The sequence below is a fragment of the Vombatus ursinus genome, unplaced genomic scaffold, assembly GCF_900497805.2.
Source record: "Vombatus ursinus unplaced genomic scaffold, bare-nosed wombat genome assembly UNPS02014959.1, whole genome shotgun sequence".
Classification (NCBI taxonomy): domain Eukaryota; kingdom Metazoa; phylum Chordata; class Mammalia; order Diprotodontia; family Vombatidae; genus Vombatus; species Vombatus ursinus.
Window position 1 is genome coordinate 814686 of NW_020954737.1, and position 15476 is coordinate 830161.

At 37.2% G+C, this 15476-nt stretch overlaps 1 protein-coding gene across 2 annotated transcripts in view; it reads left to right on the forward strand.

Moving 5' to 3' along the window:
• The first annotated feature begins 1292 nt into the window (after window positions 1-1292).
• Window positions 1293-15476, forward strand: part of STXBP5L (syntaxin binding protein 5 like) — a 407770-nt gene continuing 393586 nt past the window's right edge. For both annotated transcript variants that reach the window (XM_027845316.1, XM_027845317.1), the window contains exon 1: window positions 1293-1481. In XM_027845316.1, the coding sequence (XP_027701117.1) occupies window positions 1293-1481 (189 nt within the window). The remainder of the gene's footprint in view (window positions 1482-15476) is intronic.

The window sequence follows — 15476 nt, forward strand, 5'->3', positions numbered from 1 at the left end:
CGGGCCCCTTCGACTCCTCCGGGCAACTTCCCGCCTCCCCGTCGCAATGGCGTCGACGCCTCCTGGCTGGGGGCCGTGAGGGAGGGGCGGGGCCAGGGGTGGGGCTTACTTCACCTCCCACGGCGGGGAGGGCGGAGCTGTGGCTGCTGCTGTTTCTGTTAGTACCTCGGAGAGCGGCCGGCGCAGGGAAGGAGGGGAGGGAGGGACTGACAGAAGGACCAGACCCCGAAGCAGCCACCGGAGGGGGGTAGCCGGGACCGCACCGGACGCTCCCCGTCCCCTTCCCCTCGGGGCGCCCCCTCCCTTCCCCCGAACCCCCGGGCTAGGCAGCGTCGTCCGCGGAAGGTGCTTGCCAGGCTTGTTCGGGGGTCGCTCCCGCTCCCCTTGTTTTCTCGCCCCCCGCCCCGCGGGGCTCGCTGCACACCTGTCCGGGTGCGGGGGCGCGAGGCCCCGCATCTCCCGGGAACGGGCGCGAGGCGGCGGCCCCCTGGGGACCCGCGAGGACCTGCGGCGGCGGCGGCTGGGGAAGTGGGGGGGGGGGAGCTGCGGCCGCCGCCGAGGGCCCCGGGGAGCAGCCGCCGCTGCTGGGGCAGCGAGCGCTCCGCACGGCCGGCCAGAGGCTGCGGGAGCAGAGGCAGGGGAGACGGCGGCACGGCCGGGAGGGAGAGGGGGGTCAGCTGCTGCTGCTGCTGGGGGGCTGCAGTTTGGGGGTTCTTTCCCTTGGAGGGGGTGGGTAGGGAGAGATGGAAAGGTGGTAGACGGGGCGGGGGCGTGGATACAATATACCCCCTCTTCTCCGCCCCCCAAATAGATTTTTTTTCTTGCAAATACAATAATCTGCCCTGGAGCTTTAAAAAAGCAACCCCGAGTCTTTTCTAGAGAGGCAGCAAGGACTCCCCTGTTCTGTTGGACTCTGATTTGATTGTATAATCCCGATGATATAATGCTAATGACGATGATGACACTGCCTTTTATTTTTACCTTGGCTCTTTTAAAAGCGTAGCTACAGCTCTGGGTAAAGCATTGGTCAGATGTGAAAGGGTTTGCTACTGCTGCTCCGGGAGTTTTACTTTGCTTTTGTTTTTGAGGCCATTTTCAGGATTGAAATTGACAAAATGAAGGCTTTGTATTTTTCAGCCTGTTATGTCTCACGCTGACCAAAGAAAAGGGGGGGGGCACCGAATTGCTGCCTTGCTTAGGGAAAAGGAAGAGACTTTTTAGCCACATGTAATTAAGTGTTTTCACTTTATTCTCCCCTCCCCCTTCAAATTTTTGACAAGCAGTATCTAAAAATGAAGAAGTTTAATTTCCGCAAAGTTTTGGATGGTTTAACTGCCTCATCCCCTGGCAGTGGCAGCAGCGGTAGTGGTAACAGTGGCAGCGGGACTGGAGGTGGCTCTAACCAGCCTGGAGGGACTGCAGGGGTTCTCAGAGAAGAGATACAGGAAACCTTAACTTCGGACTACTTCCAAATTTGCAAGGTAAGGTTTTGTGGTTGGGTGCCACGTCTCTTTTCTTTTGTGTTCGGATTGTCAACAAACCAGAAGTATTCATTAGGGATTAGGAGCCGTTGAGATGCCAGCATGAGGCAGTCTGGTGCAGAACGGCACAGTGAATTAATGAGGATATTTGACGATATCACTATCAGCATCGACTAAAGTGACAGTGGTAGTTTGTGAATAAGGAAAATCAGCAAACGGGAACAACATTTTAAAGATAACCTAGGAAAATATATTGCACAATTAAAAAAAAAGTAAATGAGAGAGCCTGGAATAAAGAAAGGTAGTAAACTGAAGGAAAAATAGTCTTACTAGTCCAGTAGTCACATTTATGGAAGCTTGAAAACTTGCTTGTTATTTTGATTTAATATTCTAAGTAAGTGATTACATCTATTGAAACGCTGCTATTATTGATTTCATATTATCAGGATTGATACACTTAACTTAAAGGTTCTTTTAATAGTTTTAAAATTTTAATTTTTTAAATGAATTATTTGCCTTCTAAAATAACTGAGTATATGCCATCAGCTCTACTTATAAGTACTATACAGTGCAAAATGTTATGGATTGGCAGGGAGGCAGTTGAGATAACAATATTTTGTATTTGAACTTATAAAGAGATTTAATAAGTAGCAGAAATCATTTGGGGGGTGTGAAGAGAAATTGAAGCAACACATGTTTTTGCTGTATTAAACATTATTTAAATTTTTCCAAACAAATTTATAATATACTTTGTAGCAACCTTTGAATAAGGATAACTCAGGAGTGATTTCTTTAAAAAAAAAAAACACCTAATGTAGATGCACACAAACAAATGTCATTTAAATGAAGTCATTTTATAAAGATATTTAACACCCACAACAGGAAATGTTTTTAAAATAAACATGTATAATCTTAGTAATGAGATTTCATTTTTGTGGTATTTTTGGAAAAAATGACCAACTTTTAAATAGAAACTATTAAATGTTAGTACCACACAAGAGATTTTCAAAATTATTCATGGCAAATGAATATTATGAGTTTCAGGAACTGCCCTACTCTCCAATTCCCAAAAGTAATATAACAATGGAATTAAATGTTTGGTTATTAAAACATCAAAATTTAACTTAAATTTATAATAGCAAGTACTTTCAAAATTAAGTAAAATTAAACACTTCGGTTTAATTCTCTTTTCTCCCTATGGAATATGTATATTGTAATGCTCTTGTAGTTAATATGAAAATATAGACAGGTTATCAGCACAGGGAAGGAGCTAATGGTGGTTGTTGCCAACCACCCTGAGGAATTTTTTAGGGAGTTCTTAGAGGCCAGATGTGTATTTTTGAGCAATTGATTGATGCTCATGATGTCTGTTATCTGAAATACTAGTTCCCCGCAGAGGCTTCCAAAGTTTGAGTGGAAGAAGAAAGTAGGCTTCAGCTTCTTCAAGAATTGTATGAACCTGTTTGTATAGGAAAGATGGGTTATACTAAAATGCATTCAGGCTGTTGACATTTAAAAGGTATTAGAAAAGACTTCAGATAAAAACTCAGGGAAAGGTGGTGCATAAGGAAGGCAAGAGGGGGATGACAAAGTAATACATCTGTCTGTTTGAACTTCTAACAAGTATGAGAAGTGGCCAAAAAGGAAGACTAAGACAATTCTTGTACATTAGTGATAGTTTAAAATAAAATGATGATTGAAAATACTTGACAGCTATTTATATAATTAATATCTCAGTTTGCTAGAAGGAAGATAGCCAGTAGAGTGTAGTACTGTCACTTTAAAAAAATTCTAGTCGAAGTATTATAATGCAAGGAGATGTAAGCATCATATAAGGGTGATGTCAAAGTCTTACTGGACAAAGAAAGTACTACAGAATCTCTGGGTCAATAATTTCCCTACACAAATGATAAAAATGTGGTGATAGACATATAATAGCCTATATTGGAGTTGTTTTGAGCCAAATCCTTTGGAACACTTGCAGTGCCATGTAAATGTTAGATTATCTATTCTAATCCCTGCCCCCCATTTTACAGGTGAGAAAACTGAAGCCCAGAGAAGTTAAGTGATATAGTGATTTAGTAACAGAGTAGGTAAGGACTAGAATCTAGATCATCTGCCTCAAACAAACAACTCCAATATAGGCGTAATTATGTCCAATTTATGTAAGAAGAAACTGAGGCTCAAAGAATTTGAGGGACCTACAGCTAGTATGTGTCAGAACTGGGATTTGAACCTAGGTCTCTCATCTCCAAGTCCAGGGTTTTTTCTACCATACTGCTCTAAGGTCCCTTCTAGTGCTAATATTCTATGATTTGATGAGATTAGGGAAGTTTTAAAATGAGGCCAGTTATGAGGCAGACTTTAGTTAGCCTAATTCTTTACTTATCTTGCCTTATATTGGTAGAATACCGATTGAGAAGATAATAGGTTTTCTTCATAGAGCAAATGATCTGTCCCTACCACAGATAACTTTAGGGATCACAAGAAGGGAAAATATATTAGACCTATGCCCAAGGAGTGAAGAGGAACTTGTACAGGAAGGGCTTTTGATGAAACACGATATGTTCGTGATCACAAGACAATTAAATTCAGCATTGTGATGGAGGTGGCAAACCAGAGAATCATCATGCAGTTATTCACTTTTAATAGTAATACTTTACATTTGTATAGTGCTTTGTCATTTTCAAAGTGCTCCTACCTATATTATCTCATTAAATCCTCATAACAACCCTGTGAGGTAAGTAGGGAAGCTATTATTATTCCCACTAAAAATGAGAAAACTGAAAGCTCAGACGGTGATTTGCCCAAGGTCATGTGCCTAGTGGCTGGGAAAGGAGTAAAATTCAAATGTTCAGTTCTCTGTCCACTATAATATATTGTTTTCATAGAAATGGAGAATTAGAATATAGTATCGACATTACTTAGTAAAAATAGAAATAATTTTAAGAGTATAAGACCTCTCGAAAACCTGAAGGCTTATTTGAACAATATGTAGACTGTCAGATTTAGGACAAAGACAAGGAAGATGACAGAGTATGGCATATTGGAAGCAAGCCACCAATTAATAAGACCAAAAGAATGTAAGTAATACTTGGGAAGGGACTACAAAAGTAATGACATGAAATTACTTTATTAACATGGAAAATAAAGAAGCTAGCTAGACTCTAATTGGTTCTACTTGCTGATTGTGGTAAATAAAAATTCAATGGGAAATTAAAAAGAGAAATTGCAGAAAGACAAACTTAGTGCCATATTTCAGGCCTCAGATATTAGGAAGATTATTTACAAATTATTTTTTGAAAAAAAAAGTTCAGAGATGTCAGATCAATAGTGGTAAGCGTACAGGATGTTCTAGACATAATTGACAAACTAGACATAAATCACCAGAATCTGATGGCATCCTCCCAAAAGTTTTGAATAAACTGGTGGGGTGAAATTGTAGAACTGTTAGCCAAAATGCATAAGCTGTTGTTACAAATAGTTATTATGCCAGGGGACTGGTGCAAAGCCAGCATGATTCCCATCTATAACAAAGGCTCCACAGAGATCCAGCAAACTACAACAGATTGGCATGTCTGATCTCTGCACAAGTAAGCTTATAGAATCAAGGATAGATTCCATAAGGATAAAGACTTAATGTGTTAGACTCCTTTGCAGAATTATGTTAGTAGATAAGGGGGAAGCAGTGATCATAACTTATTTACTCTTTCAAAACATTTTTGTCAATGTTCTGTAGCAAAAGCTTTCCTCCCCTTTGGAAAAACTGAATTGCCACACAATGGGTGAGAATGTGGGTTTGTCATGGAAAGAGCACTGCCTTGTAGGCTGTTCCCTGTTGGCCCATGTCGGTCTGTGATCAAAAAGGCTGGCAAAATGTAAGACATTCTTAAGAAGGGTTTTGGAAACCAAACAGAAATAATTATTCTCTCTCTGTCAGGAGAGAAGCTCCCTGTTACTGAAGGCTTTATTTTTCTATGGAGTGATAAATTACTCTTCAAACCTATGTGTAAGGTATCAATTTAGAGCCAGGGTTAGGAATTATCAGGGCTATTCAAATTGAAATAATTTCTGGAACCAGAAGCCAAAGCCAGATTGGACAGGATGTTTATTGGTTGTTAAATTTCTAGTCTCTTTGCCTAACTAACTCTAAGAACATTGGTTCTTATTGGTGGTATTAGGTCAGAAGAACAGTATTGGTAGACCATGTTCTTAAATCAAGAAGGCCAGCCAGTCTTTAACAAGGCTTATACAAAACCATGTTGTAGTTGTAGCTGGACAAGCGCATGCAGTTCTGATCAGTACACTTTAAGAAAGATGTTTGTGATTGGGATTGTCAAAAGAAGGGCAGTTAAAATGATCAAGGAAATACAATTCTATATGAAAAAGCTTTAAAGCAGAGAATATGTCAGTCTGGAATGGCCAGGGATGAGAGGGGAATTTAATTACACATAAAATCAATATCACTTAAAATAGTGGGTAGAAAATTTCATGAACTTTCTTATTTCAAGAGTAGTGTGGGCTAAAAAAATAACTAAGTTCAAAGTAGGGATTAAATGGAGGCAGTGTTTAGAGTCAGAAAACCAGAGCTTTACTCTAAACTCTGCTACTTGTGTGGATTTGAATAAACCACTTACCCTTTGTTTTTTTGGTCTCAGTTTCCTTATCTGTAAAATAAGGGAGTTGGACTAGATGACCTGTAAGTTAATTTCCATCTCTAAATTCTATGATCATAAATTAGTTCATAGATTATTATTCTATTCTGAGTTATTAAGGAAATCTAGGGAAGTTTTAGATTGTGATCTCCTTGTGAGTAGTGACTATGTTTTATCTCTCTTTGTATCCCCAGTCCTTGGCATAGTGCCTGGCACATAATAGGTGTTTAACTAATATTTTCGACTGATTGATATTGTTAGACTTCTGTGGTTGCCAATGGATAGCAATTACTCCACTCCAAAAGGCCATTGGGTGCCACTGTTAGGCAGATTTCTTGGCTGTATGTGTAATTGTTCTGTTACAGAATAGAATTTCTTGGGTTCTTAGATTGTTAATTTATATAACATTATCTGTCATTTTTATTACCCTCAAAATGAGGCTGACTTAATCCTAATATAATTTTAATTCTGTCTGAATATAAACTATTTTCATTAGTGGTAAAGTCAAATTTTATTTCTTGATCCTGTGGTTTCATATCTAAAGACCTCTTGTCTTAGTTTGAAGATGTGACTATCTGAAATTGTTGAATTAGGTCTGGAATTTTACTTCTGTATGGGCTAATTGCACTGATTATAGTCTTATAAAACCATCCAGATATTAGCATATCAGTAATAACTGAAGGACTCTATTTTTTAAAGGTTTCAAATAGCAGCACTGCTGTAAGCTTTAAAAGGAATACTTTGGATTTTTTCCAGAGAAAAAGAAAATGACACTGAAATGTCAAAATCAAGTAGCTGTTTGCAAAAAGACTTTGGTAGTAGGAACTGTATCTTCTTGATTATTTAATATTCAAGAAACAAAACTTAAAATGTATGTAACACACTTTTTCCATTATATTTTGAATAAAGTGCTGAATTTATATCTACACAGGTGGAGCTAATGTACATTTGTATTGCTTTCTGCTAAATCAGCTGGTACATTTTAGGAAACCAAAAATAGGAACCATCCTTAAAGAATTTACAGAAAACCAAAGAACACAAAATGCTCTTCAGTTTCAGTCAATTAACTCATTGGCATTTATTTGTAGATTTTTAGTGCAACTGAGTAATTTATTGAGATCTGAAGAATAGAGCAGACTTTTTACAAGTTTGTCCTTCAAAAAATATTATAATTATTGATTAACTTAAAACTATTTTTTCTCTTCAAGTCATAATTTAAGTGTAAACTATTCCCAGCCAACTCAGTAGAATCAAAGCAAAACATTTTTTTTGTTGCTGTTCTTATCAGCAAAATTGCAGTTGACAAGACATTTACTTGTTAAGATTTTAGAGGAAAATGATTATTTGTTTTTATTACATAGACATACAAGTTTATATTAAAAAAAGAAGAATACTAGATTATCTAAGAGATGTAAAATGATTTTTGGACTATACAGAAATGGAGTCATAGATTTAGAGCTACTAGGGGCCTCTGAGATGATCTAATTCAGCCCCTTCATTTTATAGATTAGGAATTTGAGCCCAGAGATGTTAAATGACTTGCATATATGAAGTGAAAGTATTTAATGTTTTAGTTAATTGATTTTATGATGCATTTAAGAAAGATAACTTTTCATTTGCTTCTGGTAAATTTTTTTTTGTGTTGATAATGGATTATGTCATAGAAATCTGACAAGTGATGTGAAAGTCTAGTACCAAGACATGGTGTCTTGTCTAGTCTATTTGATCATTTCTGTTAATTTTAAAGTTGCTACAGTGTTCTTGTAAAATGAAAAGTATTTGGAATAGTCAGGAATCATCTGGGTATTTTAACCATAGAACAGAAAATGTAAGTTTCTGATGGGGTTCAAAAAAGCTCTGGTATGTTTATTATACTGCATAGAAGATAAAGACTAATCAACCTTTTATTTCTTTACTATAGAGAACTCCCAGATGAGGAAACTCCCTCTCTCAATGCACGTTGATGTCTTCTGGTCTTAGAGAGTTGCCTAGAGCATTGACAGGTTAAGTGACATACTCCTGGTCATACAGCCAATATGTACCAAAGGCAAGATTTGAACCCAGGTTTCCTGGCTGTGAGGCTTGTTCTCTATCCACTGTTCGGTGCTGTCTCTCATACTATATAGTATTTTTTTTTTCTTTTAAGTCTTATGACAGTTTGGAAAGAAATTCATGAGTTTCTGAGAAGTAGTTTGTTTCTAGTGTGTTGTTACATTTGGGAGATTTTAAATAGAAATAATGTTGCATACTTTAAAAAAAATTTCTTTCCCTTCATTGTCTTCATTATTTATCTGCCCTTTTTGTCTTTTCCAGACTTTTCTTCTTTGATTCATGCCCTTAAACTTAGTCTTTCTTTAGTTTGTTATCCTCATTAAAATAAAGCTTTATAAAGTACCTGTTTTGGGTTCCCTCATCTAAACAGTTTCCATGTTATTTTTCCCTTGCGGATCTTAACTCCTGACCCCTCCCCCCTTTTCCTTTTTTCTTTTTTGCCTCATCTTAGAAATATCAATTCCTGTAGGTGATAGAGAGGATATTGCCCCATTGTAGGAGTTTTTCTTTGTTTTTTGATAGTACAATTCATTATTAACTGTTGCTTTCCTCATGGTCATTTTCTTTCGATTTGCCATAATACCCCCCCATTTCCTACCCCTCCTCACCCCTGCCCCTGCCCTTCCACTCTTGTGGTTGTTAGCTGCCCCCAGGAACTTGGATTATTCTTTTCCTGAGGTATCTTGTGTAGTCTCTCTAAGCACGAAATCATTACATATTATACTCATTGTAAAGTCTCCATCTCTTTTTATAAAATATCTCTCTTTCTTCAGGTGAGTGTTCTTCAGACGATCACCCTATCACCACTGAAACAGGGTTTTCCCCTTTCCTGCTGTTTCAATCTTTCCCTTTATCTCCACCCCCATTCTCTTGTAGACACGCTTCTTCCTGAAAGACTACAGAACTTATTTTTCCTTTACTTCTCACCTTTTACTTGATTAGGCTATATTACATATTCCCTTCTATCTTCTTCCTTTGCTCTCTCCTTTTATGGACTCTCTCATTATGCTATTTAGTTGCACAAAAACATTGATTCATCTGTAGTCAGGGTGGTATAAGGTTTAGTCCAAGCTGTTTCAGATTTGTTTCTCTATCATCATTTCCATTTGCCTCTTGCAAATGGAAATGATGGTAGAGAAGTTACTTAACAGTTTCTCTGTTGTTATTTTGTTGTTATTTTGTAGTCCTTGTTTGCTGTATTTGTTTATATTATATATCTGTTGTTTAGGGTGTTTGAAAGGCAAATCATTTGTTCAGATCTATTTTTTTTCCTAGGTTCTTCTTTTTATTGTACATCCATCTTTTGTTCATTAATGGTTTCAGCTCAGGTTTGTAGAGTATGTCACCTGGGTTGTATCTTGTGTTCCTTTGCCCTTCACAGCAGGTTATTCCATTCCTTCCTGTGGTTTCTTATGGGTGCAGAATAATCTTGTGTTATTTGAATGCCCTTTCCTTTATATCTGAAGGTCTTTTTCTTGGTTGCTTGCAGAATTTGTTATTTATCATTGGAATTATTAAATTTCACTATTATATATCTTGGAGTTTGTAGAATAGGTTTGTGTGTTTCTTTGTTTTCCTTCCTGAAGGCGGTTAGGTGGTACAAAAGATAGTGGCACTGAGTCTGGAATCAGGAAGACTTGAATTCAAATTCAGCTTCAAACACTTGTTAGCTATGTAACTCTGGTGAAGTCACTTAACTTCTGTTTACCTCAGTTTCATCAACTCTTAAATGAGGATAAAAATAGCACCTACATTGAAGAGTTATTGTGAGGATCAAATGAGATAATATTTGTGAATTGCTTAGCATAGTGCTTGGCACATAGTAGGCACTATATAAATGCTTATTCCCTTCCCTTTCCCTTAAAGTCAGTTTGTAGAGTCTTAACTGACACTTTATTTTTTGTATTCAGGCAGTTTTCTTTTGTATTTTCTTGCATTATGGGATTCCTGTTTTTGATTTGTATTATTTGGGGAGACCTGCAATCCTTAAATTGTTTCTATGTGTCCTGTCTTTGAGATAAATATGGAGATAAATATTGCCTGTATGGAGATCATCTTTCCTTTTAGCATTATTATTTTATGCTTTTCTTCTTCCAGATTATCCTTCATTTCTTTGTATTTCTATTCCCAATAAGTTATTCTTTATTTTCTTTCTCTGGTAAGACTTGCCATTGTGGATTCAAAATTTTCTGTTGAGCCAATTATTTCTGCTGTGCAGACCATTAATTCTGCTTTCACTATTCCTATCTCTCTTTTAAGCCATTCAGGAATCTCATGTTGTGATTCCATTCTCTTAGAAATCCAGAGGGCCCTCTGCCTCATCAGGTACTGATACATTTCCCTTTGTGTTAAACTATTTATTCATAGATTTCTGGACTCATTAGCTGATCTGGTATCCATATTCCCTTCTGTTATTAGTATCTTTCCTGTTGGCTTATCTGCTTATGCTCAAGGTTTTAAATTGAATTTTCTTCCTCCTGAAATCTCTGGTAATTTTCATCTTTTTTTCCTCTATATTTCCCAATTGCTCACTTTCTGATTTCTACTTTGATGGCAGTTTCTGTAGAGGCTGATCTTCAAAGCCATCATGGCCTTCTTTCTTGCTGGGCATTTCACATTTCAACAGCCAGTCTTTTCCCCAGCTGACTTCTGGGGGGACAGACCTGGCTCCATCTGGATGCTAGGCTGTTTTCCTCAAGCTTAGTGTAGCTACACTAAGTGACATCCAGCATCACTTCTTTCTGTTCCTAAGTTCTCTGGTTAAGCTCTGTTGCAGCACAAAGTGCTGCCACTGTGTTGTCCCAGCCAGAGCAAGTTTTTGAGTTTTGGTTTTCTGAGACACTAGGAAGAGTTGGGAGGGGACAGAGTTGAATTCTGATGCAAATCCATGGATTGACTGTGCAGTCTTGCTTTAGGAGAGTGTGAGAGATAGATGAAGGGATTATGAGTGAACTTGTCCTACTTTGGGAAGGTTTTAAAGGTCATAAGGACTGGCTAAAATGTGTAGTCTTCTGTCTTGTTGGCCATTTGCTGTTGTATACTTTTAAAGCTGGAAAGTGCCATATAAATGTTTTCTGGTATAAAAATTATGCTACTTAATTTGTCTTAAGAGATTTTTTGAAAATGATCTCAACTAAATTTAGATGAAAGATTGCTTTTTATTTTGTAATTTAGATATATTGCCTCATACGTATCCATGAGTGTGGCTGTGGAGGTAGGGAATTACTTGGTTTCCTTTTCAAGTCTTGCACTTGCAGCCATATCTTCAACAATGATCTATGTATAGACATACAGTAGATGTTTATGAGTATTCCAGCAAATATTTATCACATGAATGAATGAAAATAATTTAAATTCTTTGTGGTGGTTTAAAAATTGTATATTTTGACTAGAAGACTAATTTGGGCTGTAAAGTAAACTCATTTATTCTGATAAAAGCTGTGTACAGAGATGTGACAGTTAGATTTAATGGGCTACGTAATAGAAAGAGTATTTTAGCATAATTTTTTATTTTATTCCTTCTATTTTTCTACTTTGTTCAGAGAAGTTAAACTACAACTGGGTCTATGTGACTAAACAGATTGCTTGTACGTAGGCTGCCAGCCAATTGATCAGATTGTTGAATGGTCAATATTATTTGGTCATTTGAATGTGCTCCAAAAGCAGACAAAGTCTGGTCATTTTGACTGTCTTAAACAAATGAATCAGACTGACTTTTAGGTGATCTGATGGAGTGTTTGAATCATTATGATAATTTATAAAAATGGCCATCTGCTAAAACCAAATACACTTAAAATACATTAGTAAAATAAAATGTAGAATGGAGGAAAATCCAAGGTCCCTGGACATAGATTCACACTGTGTTTATGTGTGCGTATAAAATATTTTTATGAGGGATGTAACAGACTTGATTTTATTATTTCTGGTCAATCAAAAGTGAAAATGTGCCTACATATTTAACGTGGCCAAGTTTGATTATTCTCAGTAGTGAAATGAAACATTAGTATAGATAATACAAGGTGATGTATTATCTTTCTACTACTTGCCTCACCATTATAGCAACCTCTGCATCTTTATGACAAAGAACTCAAATAACAGAAGAGATCAAGAGCTGAATAGAAGTCTCTAGGAGGAATTAAAAGGAGAGAAGTGAATTCAGATACTTTTCTCTACCTATATTAATCCTGGCCCTCTGCTCTCTTTTCATTTCCTTTTCTCACACCAGTCAATAACAACATTGTTGGCAAGGTAAACATCAGTTACAGAATAGGACAAAAGAGAATTGATTAATTTGTATGCTGCTTTGCTTACCTCTCTCCCAAACTGTAAATGTTCAAACCAGGGGTTCTTCCTTTCAGAAGACACTCAGCATTCTGACTGGCTGGTAAAAGTATTGTCAGTGTGGCTATCAGCTCCACAAGTGAGTGCTTGCTGTATATAAAATGCATTGTACTAAGTTTATCTTCTGCTATGGCCATATTATTGATGTAATTAGCACAGGATCTTTCATAAATAGAAGCTTCTGGAGAACTTTACCATTTATAAGAAAATCTCTCTTCCGTTTGAACTCTATATAAATGCTCCATGAGTATGGTGAACACAGTTTTATGCCTTAAGATTCATTATCAGAAGCTCATTGAACAAAGTTATTGCAGTGGCATCTCTGAAGAAATATTATATCATATCAATATGTACATGTGTATCTCAACACAGGAAATACTTTGTTAGATGAGAGCCTTTAAGGCAATAGTTTGTTCTACCTTAACAAATCATTTCTTATAATCAAAAAACAGTAAAGCCTTGTATTCTCTTTACCTCAGTTTTGTGATTGAGCTTGTAACCTGGGTTTAAAAAATAGTTTGCAAAAGCCTACCTATTCCTTTTTCAAATTTTCATCAAGGAGACCCTTGATGCATGCATATCTCTTGAAGACATATACAAGTGAGGAAATAGGCTTATGGGTCGGTAGTTACTGATGTACTCTTGATCACTTTTTGGTTAATACTATCTTTTAGTTTTTCCTAGTTATTCTGAATCTTTTCTCCTTTCAGAGATCTTGAAAATCAATCCTTCAAGTGTTTTGAAATTGCTCTGACTTGTTCTAAAGAAGCTACTGTTTTTGATTTAATTTCTTTAAGTGCCATAGAGTCCAAATGTGATGCTTTCATTGTAATCAGTGATGACAAGGAATTGCTATAGAAACACTAGTGATATCTGTTCCATTTTCTATCTATTTGTAGTCTTCTGCCCAGTTTAATCTGAAACATTCTTTGGATGATCCATCATATATGGATCTTGGACCAACATTTCTGTAAACTTCTTTCTCCTTCCACTGTGCTTCACTCTTTTGTGAGGCAGTACCACTCATGATCTTTTACCATTCTTTTCCATAACATTTAAAAAATGAGTTTATATTAAATTAAATTATGTTACCATTGGCTACCATGTCTACTTGCTTGGCAAGGAGATAAAAATCTTTGGAGACCAAGATAGTTTTTCAGGCTTTTTTGGCATCCTTCTGATGGTTAAACTGTATAGATACATTCAAACTCAATGATTCTTCCTTGATCCAATCCTCATTTGTAATTCTCAATAGCTTGTTTGCATAGGTCAGCTTGGAGCAGGTTGTAATTACATGCAGTGCCTTATTGCCATCTTTATTCTTCCAGTTTGTTAATTTTATCTTTGCTCTGACTAGTTAGCAATTTGACTTTACTCAGTCAGCTGAGTGAGAAATTGAATTCAACAAACATTTATTAAGCTCCTACGTTGTGCAAGACACTGGGAATAAAAAGACAAAGTGGTGATATTCTCTGTCCTAGAGGATCTTATGTTATGCCAGAAGATATAATATATTGACAGATAAGTATGTACCCAGTAATTTCAAGAGGGATAGGGCACAAAGAACTGAGGCAACCAGGGAAGACTTCAAATAGAAGATGGCACTTAACCCTGGCAAACAGGGGTTTTTAGAGGTAAATATGAAGAGACAGTGTTTTCTAGGTATAGGAGAGAGCCTGAGCAAAGGCACTAGGATGGCAAATGGTATGTATGCCAAGTTTGGGCCAAGTAGTTAGGTCAGTTTAGCTGGAATGCAGAGTATGTGAAGGAGAGTAATTGGAAACAATTTGGAAAGATAGGTGGGAACAATAACGTGGAGGTCTTTAAATACCAAGCTGAAAAGTTAATATTTTGTGCCAGAGGTAATAAAAAAACCGTAGAAAATCTTGACTAGCATAGTGACATGGTAAGACTCTCATCTTAGCGGTTTTGATTTAGCAGCTGTAGGGAAAATAGATTAGAGAGGGGAGGGCTGAAAATAGAAAACTCAATTAAGAAAATGTTGCTTCAGGTAAAAGGTGATGAGTATGGTGGTTGTATGGGTGTGTGGAAACAGTTACAATAAATATCGTGGAGGTAAATCAACAATATTGTAAAATATGAGAGAGGGGGAAGAATCAAGTATGATGCTGAGGTTCTAAGACTAAGAAACTAGATGAATGGTGGTGCCTTTGCCAGAAATCAGAAAGTTTGGAAACTTTCTTGAGAAAAATATAATTTCCATTGTAGAACTTTTGAGTTTGAGATGCTAATGGGACATTCTGATGAAGGTGTCCAATGGTTAGCTGGCAATTCATACTAGGATTCAGAAGAGAGATTAGGGCTAGATAGATATAGGGGTCATCTGCATAAAGATGATAATTAACCCAAGTAGAACTAATGAGTTCATTAAAAATGTGTTTTAAAAAAGAAGGAACTGTGACAGAATCTTGAGAGCTGTTCATATTTAATGATGAGACATGGATGATGATCTAGCAAAGGAGGCAGAGAAGGAACAGTTACATAGATAAGAGGAAAACCAAGATAGAAACATGTCACAGAGGCCAAAGGATGACCAGGTGGGTGGTCTGGTCAATATTAAAGCAATTATTTTATTAAATTAAAAAACAATTCAGAGAGTCCACATAGAATGAAGAACAAAAAAGGCTACTGGATAGTTTCAATTGAGTGGTGGGACCAGAATCTAGATTTCAAGGGATTGAGAAGTAAGTGGGAAGAGAGTCTCTAGGAATTTGGTGGTGAAACAGGGAGGAGCTCAGATGATAACTTGAGAGGATGGATTGTGGGGTCGGATGAAAGTTCTAGAGGGAAACCTTCCTGAAGGGAAAGACCTGAGCATATATGTAGGTGACGTGGAAGTAACCAATGATGAGAAGATAGGGAATAACTGAAGGGGAAAGCTGCTGGAGGAGACAAGAGGAAAGGATATCAAGGGCACTAGCAGAGA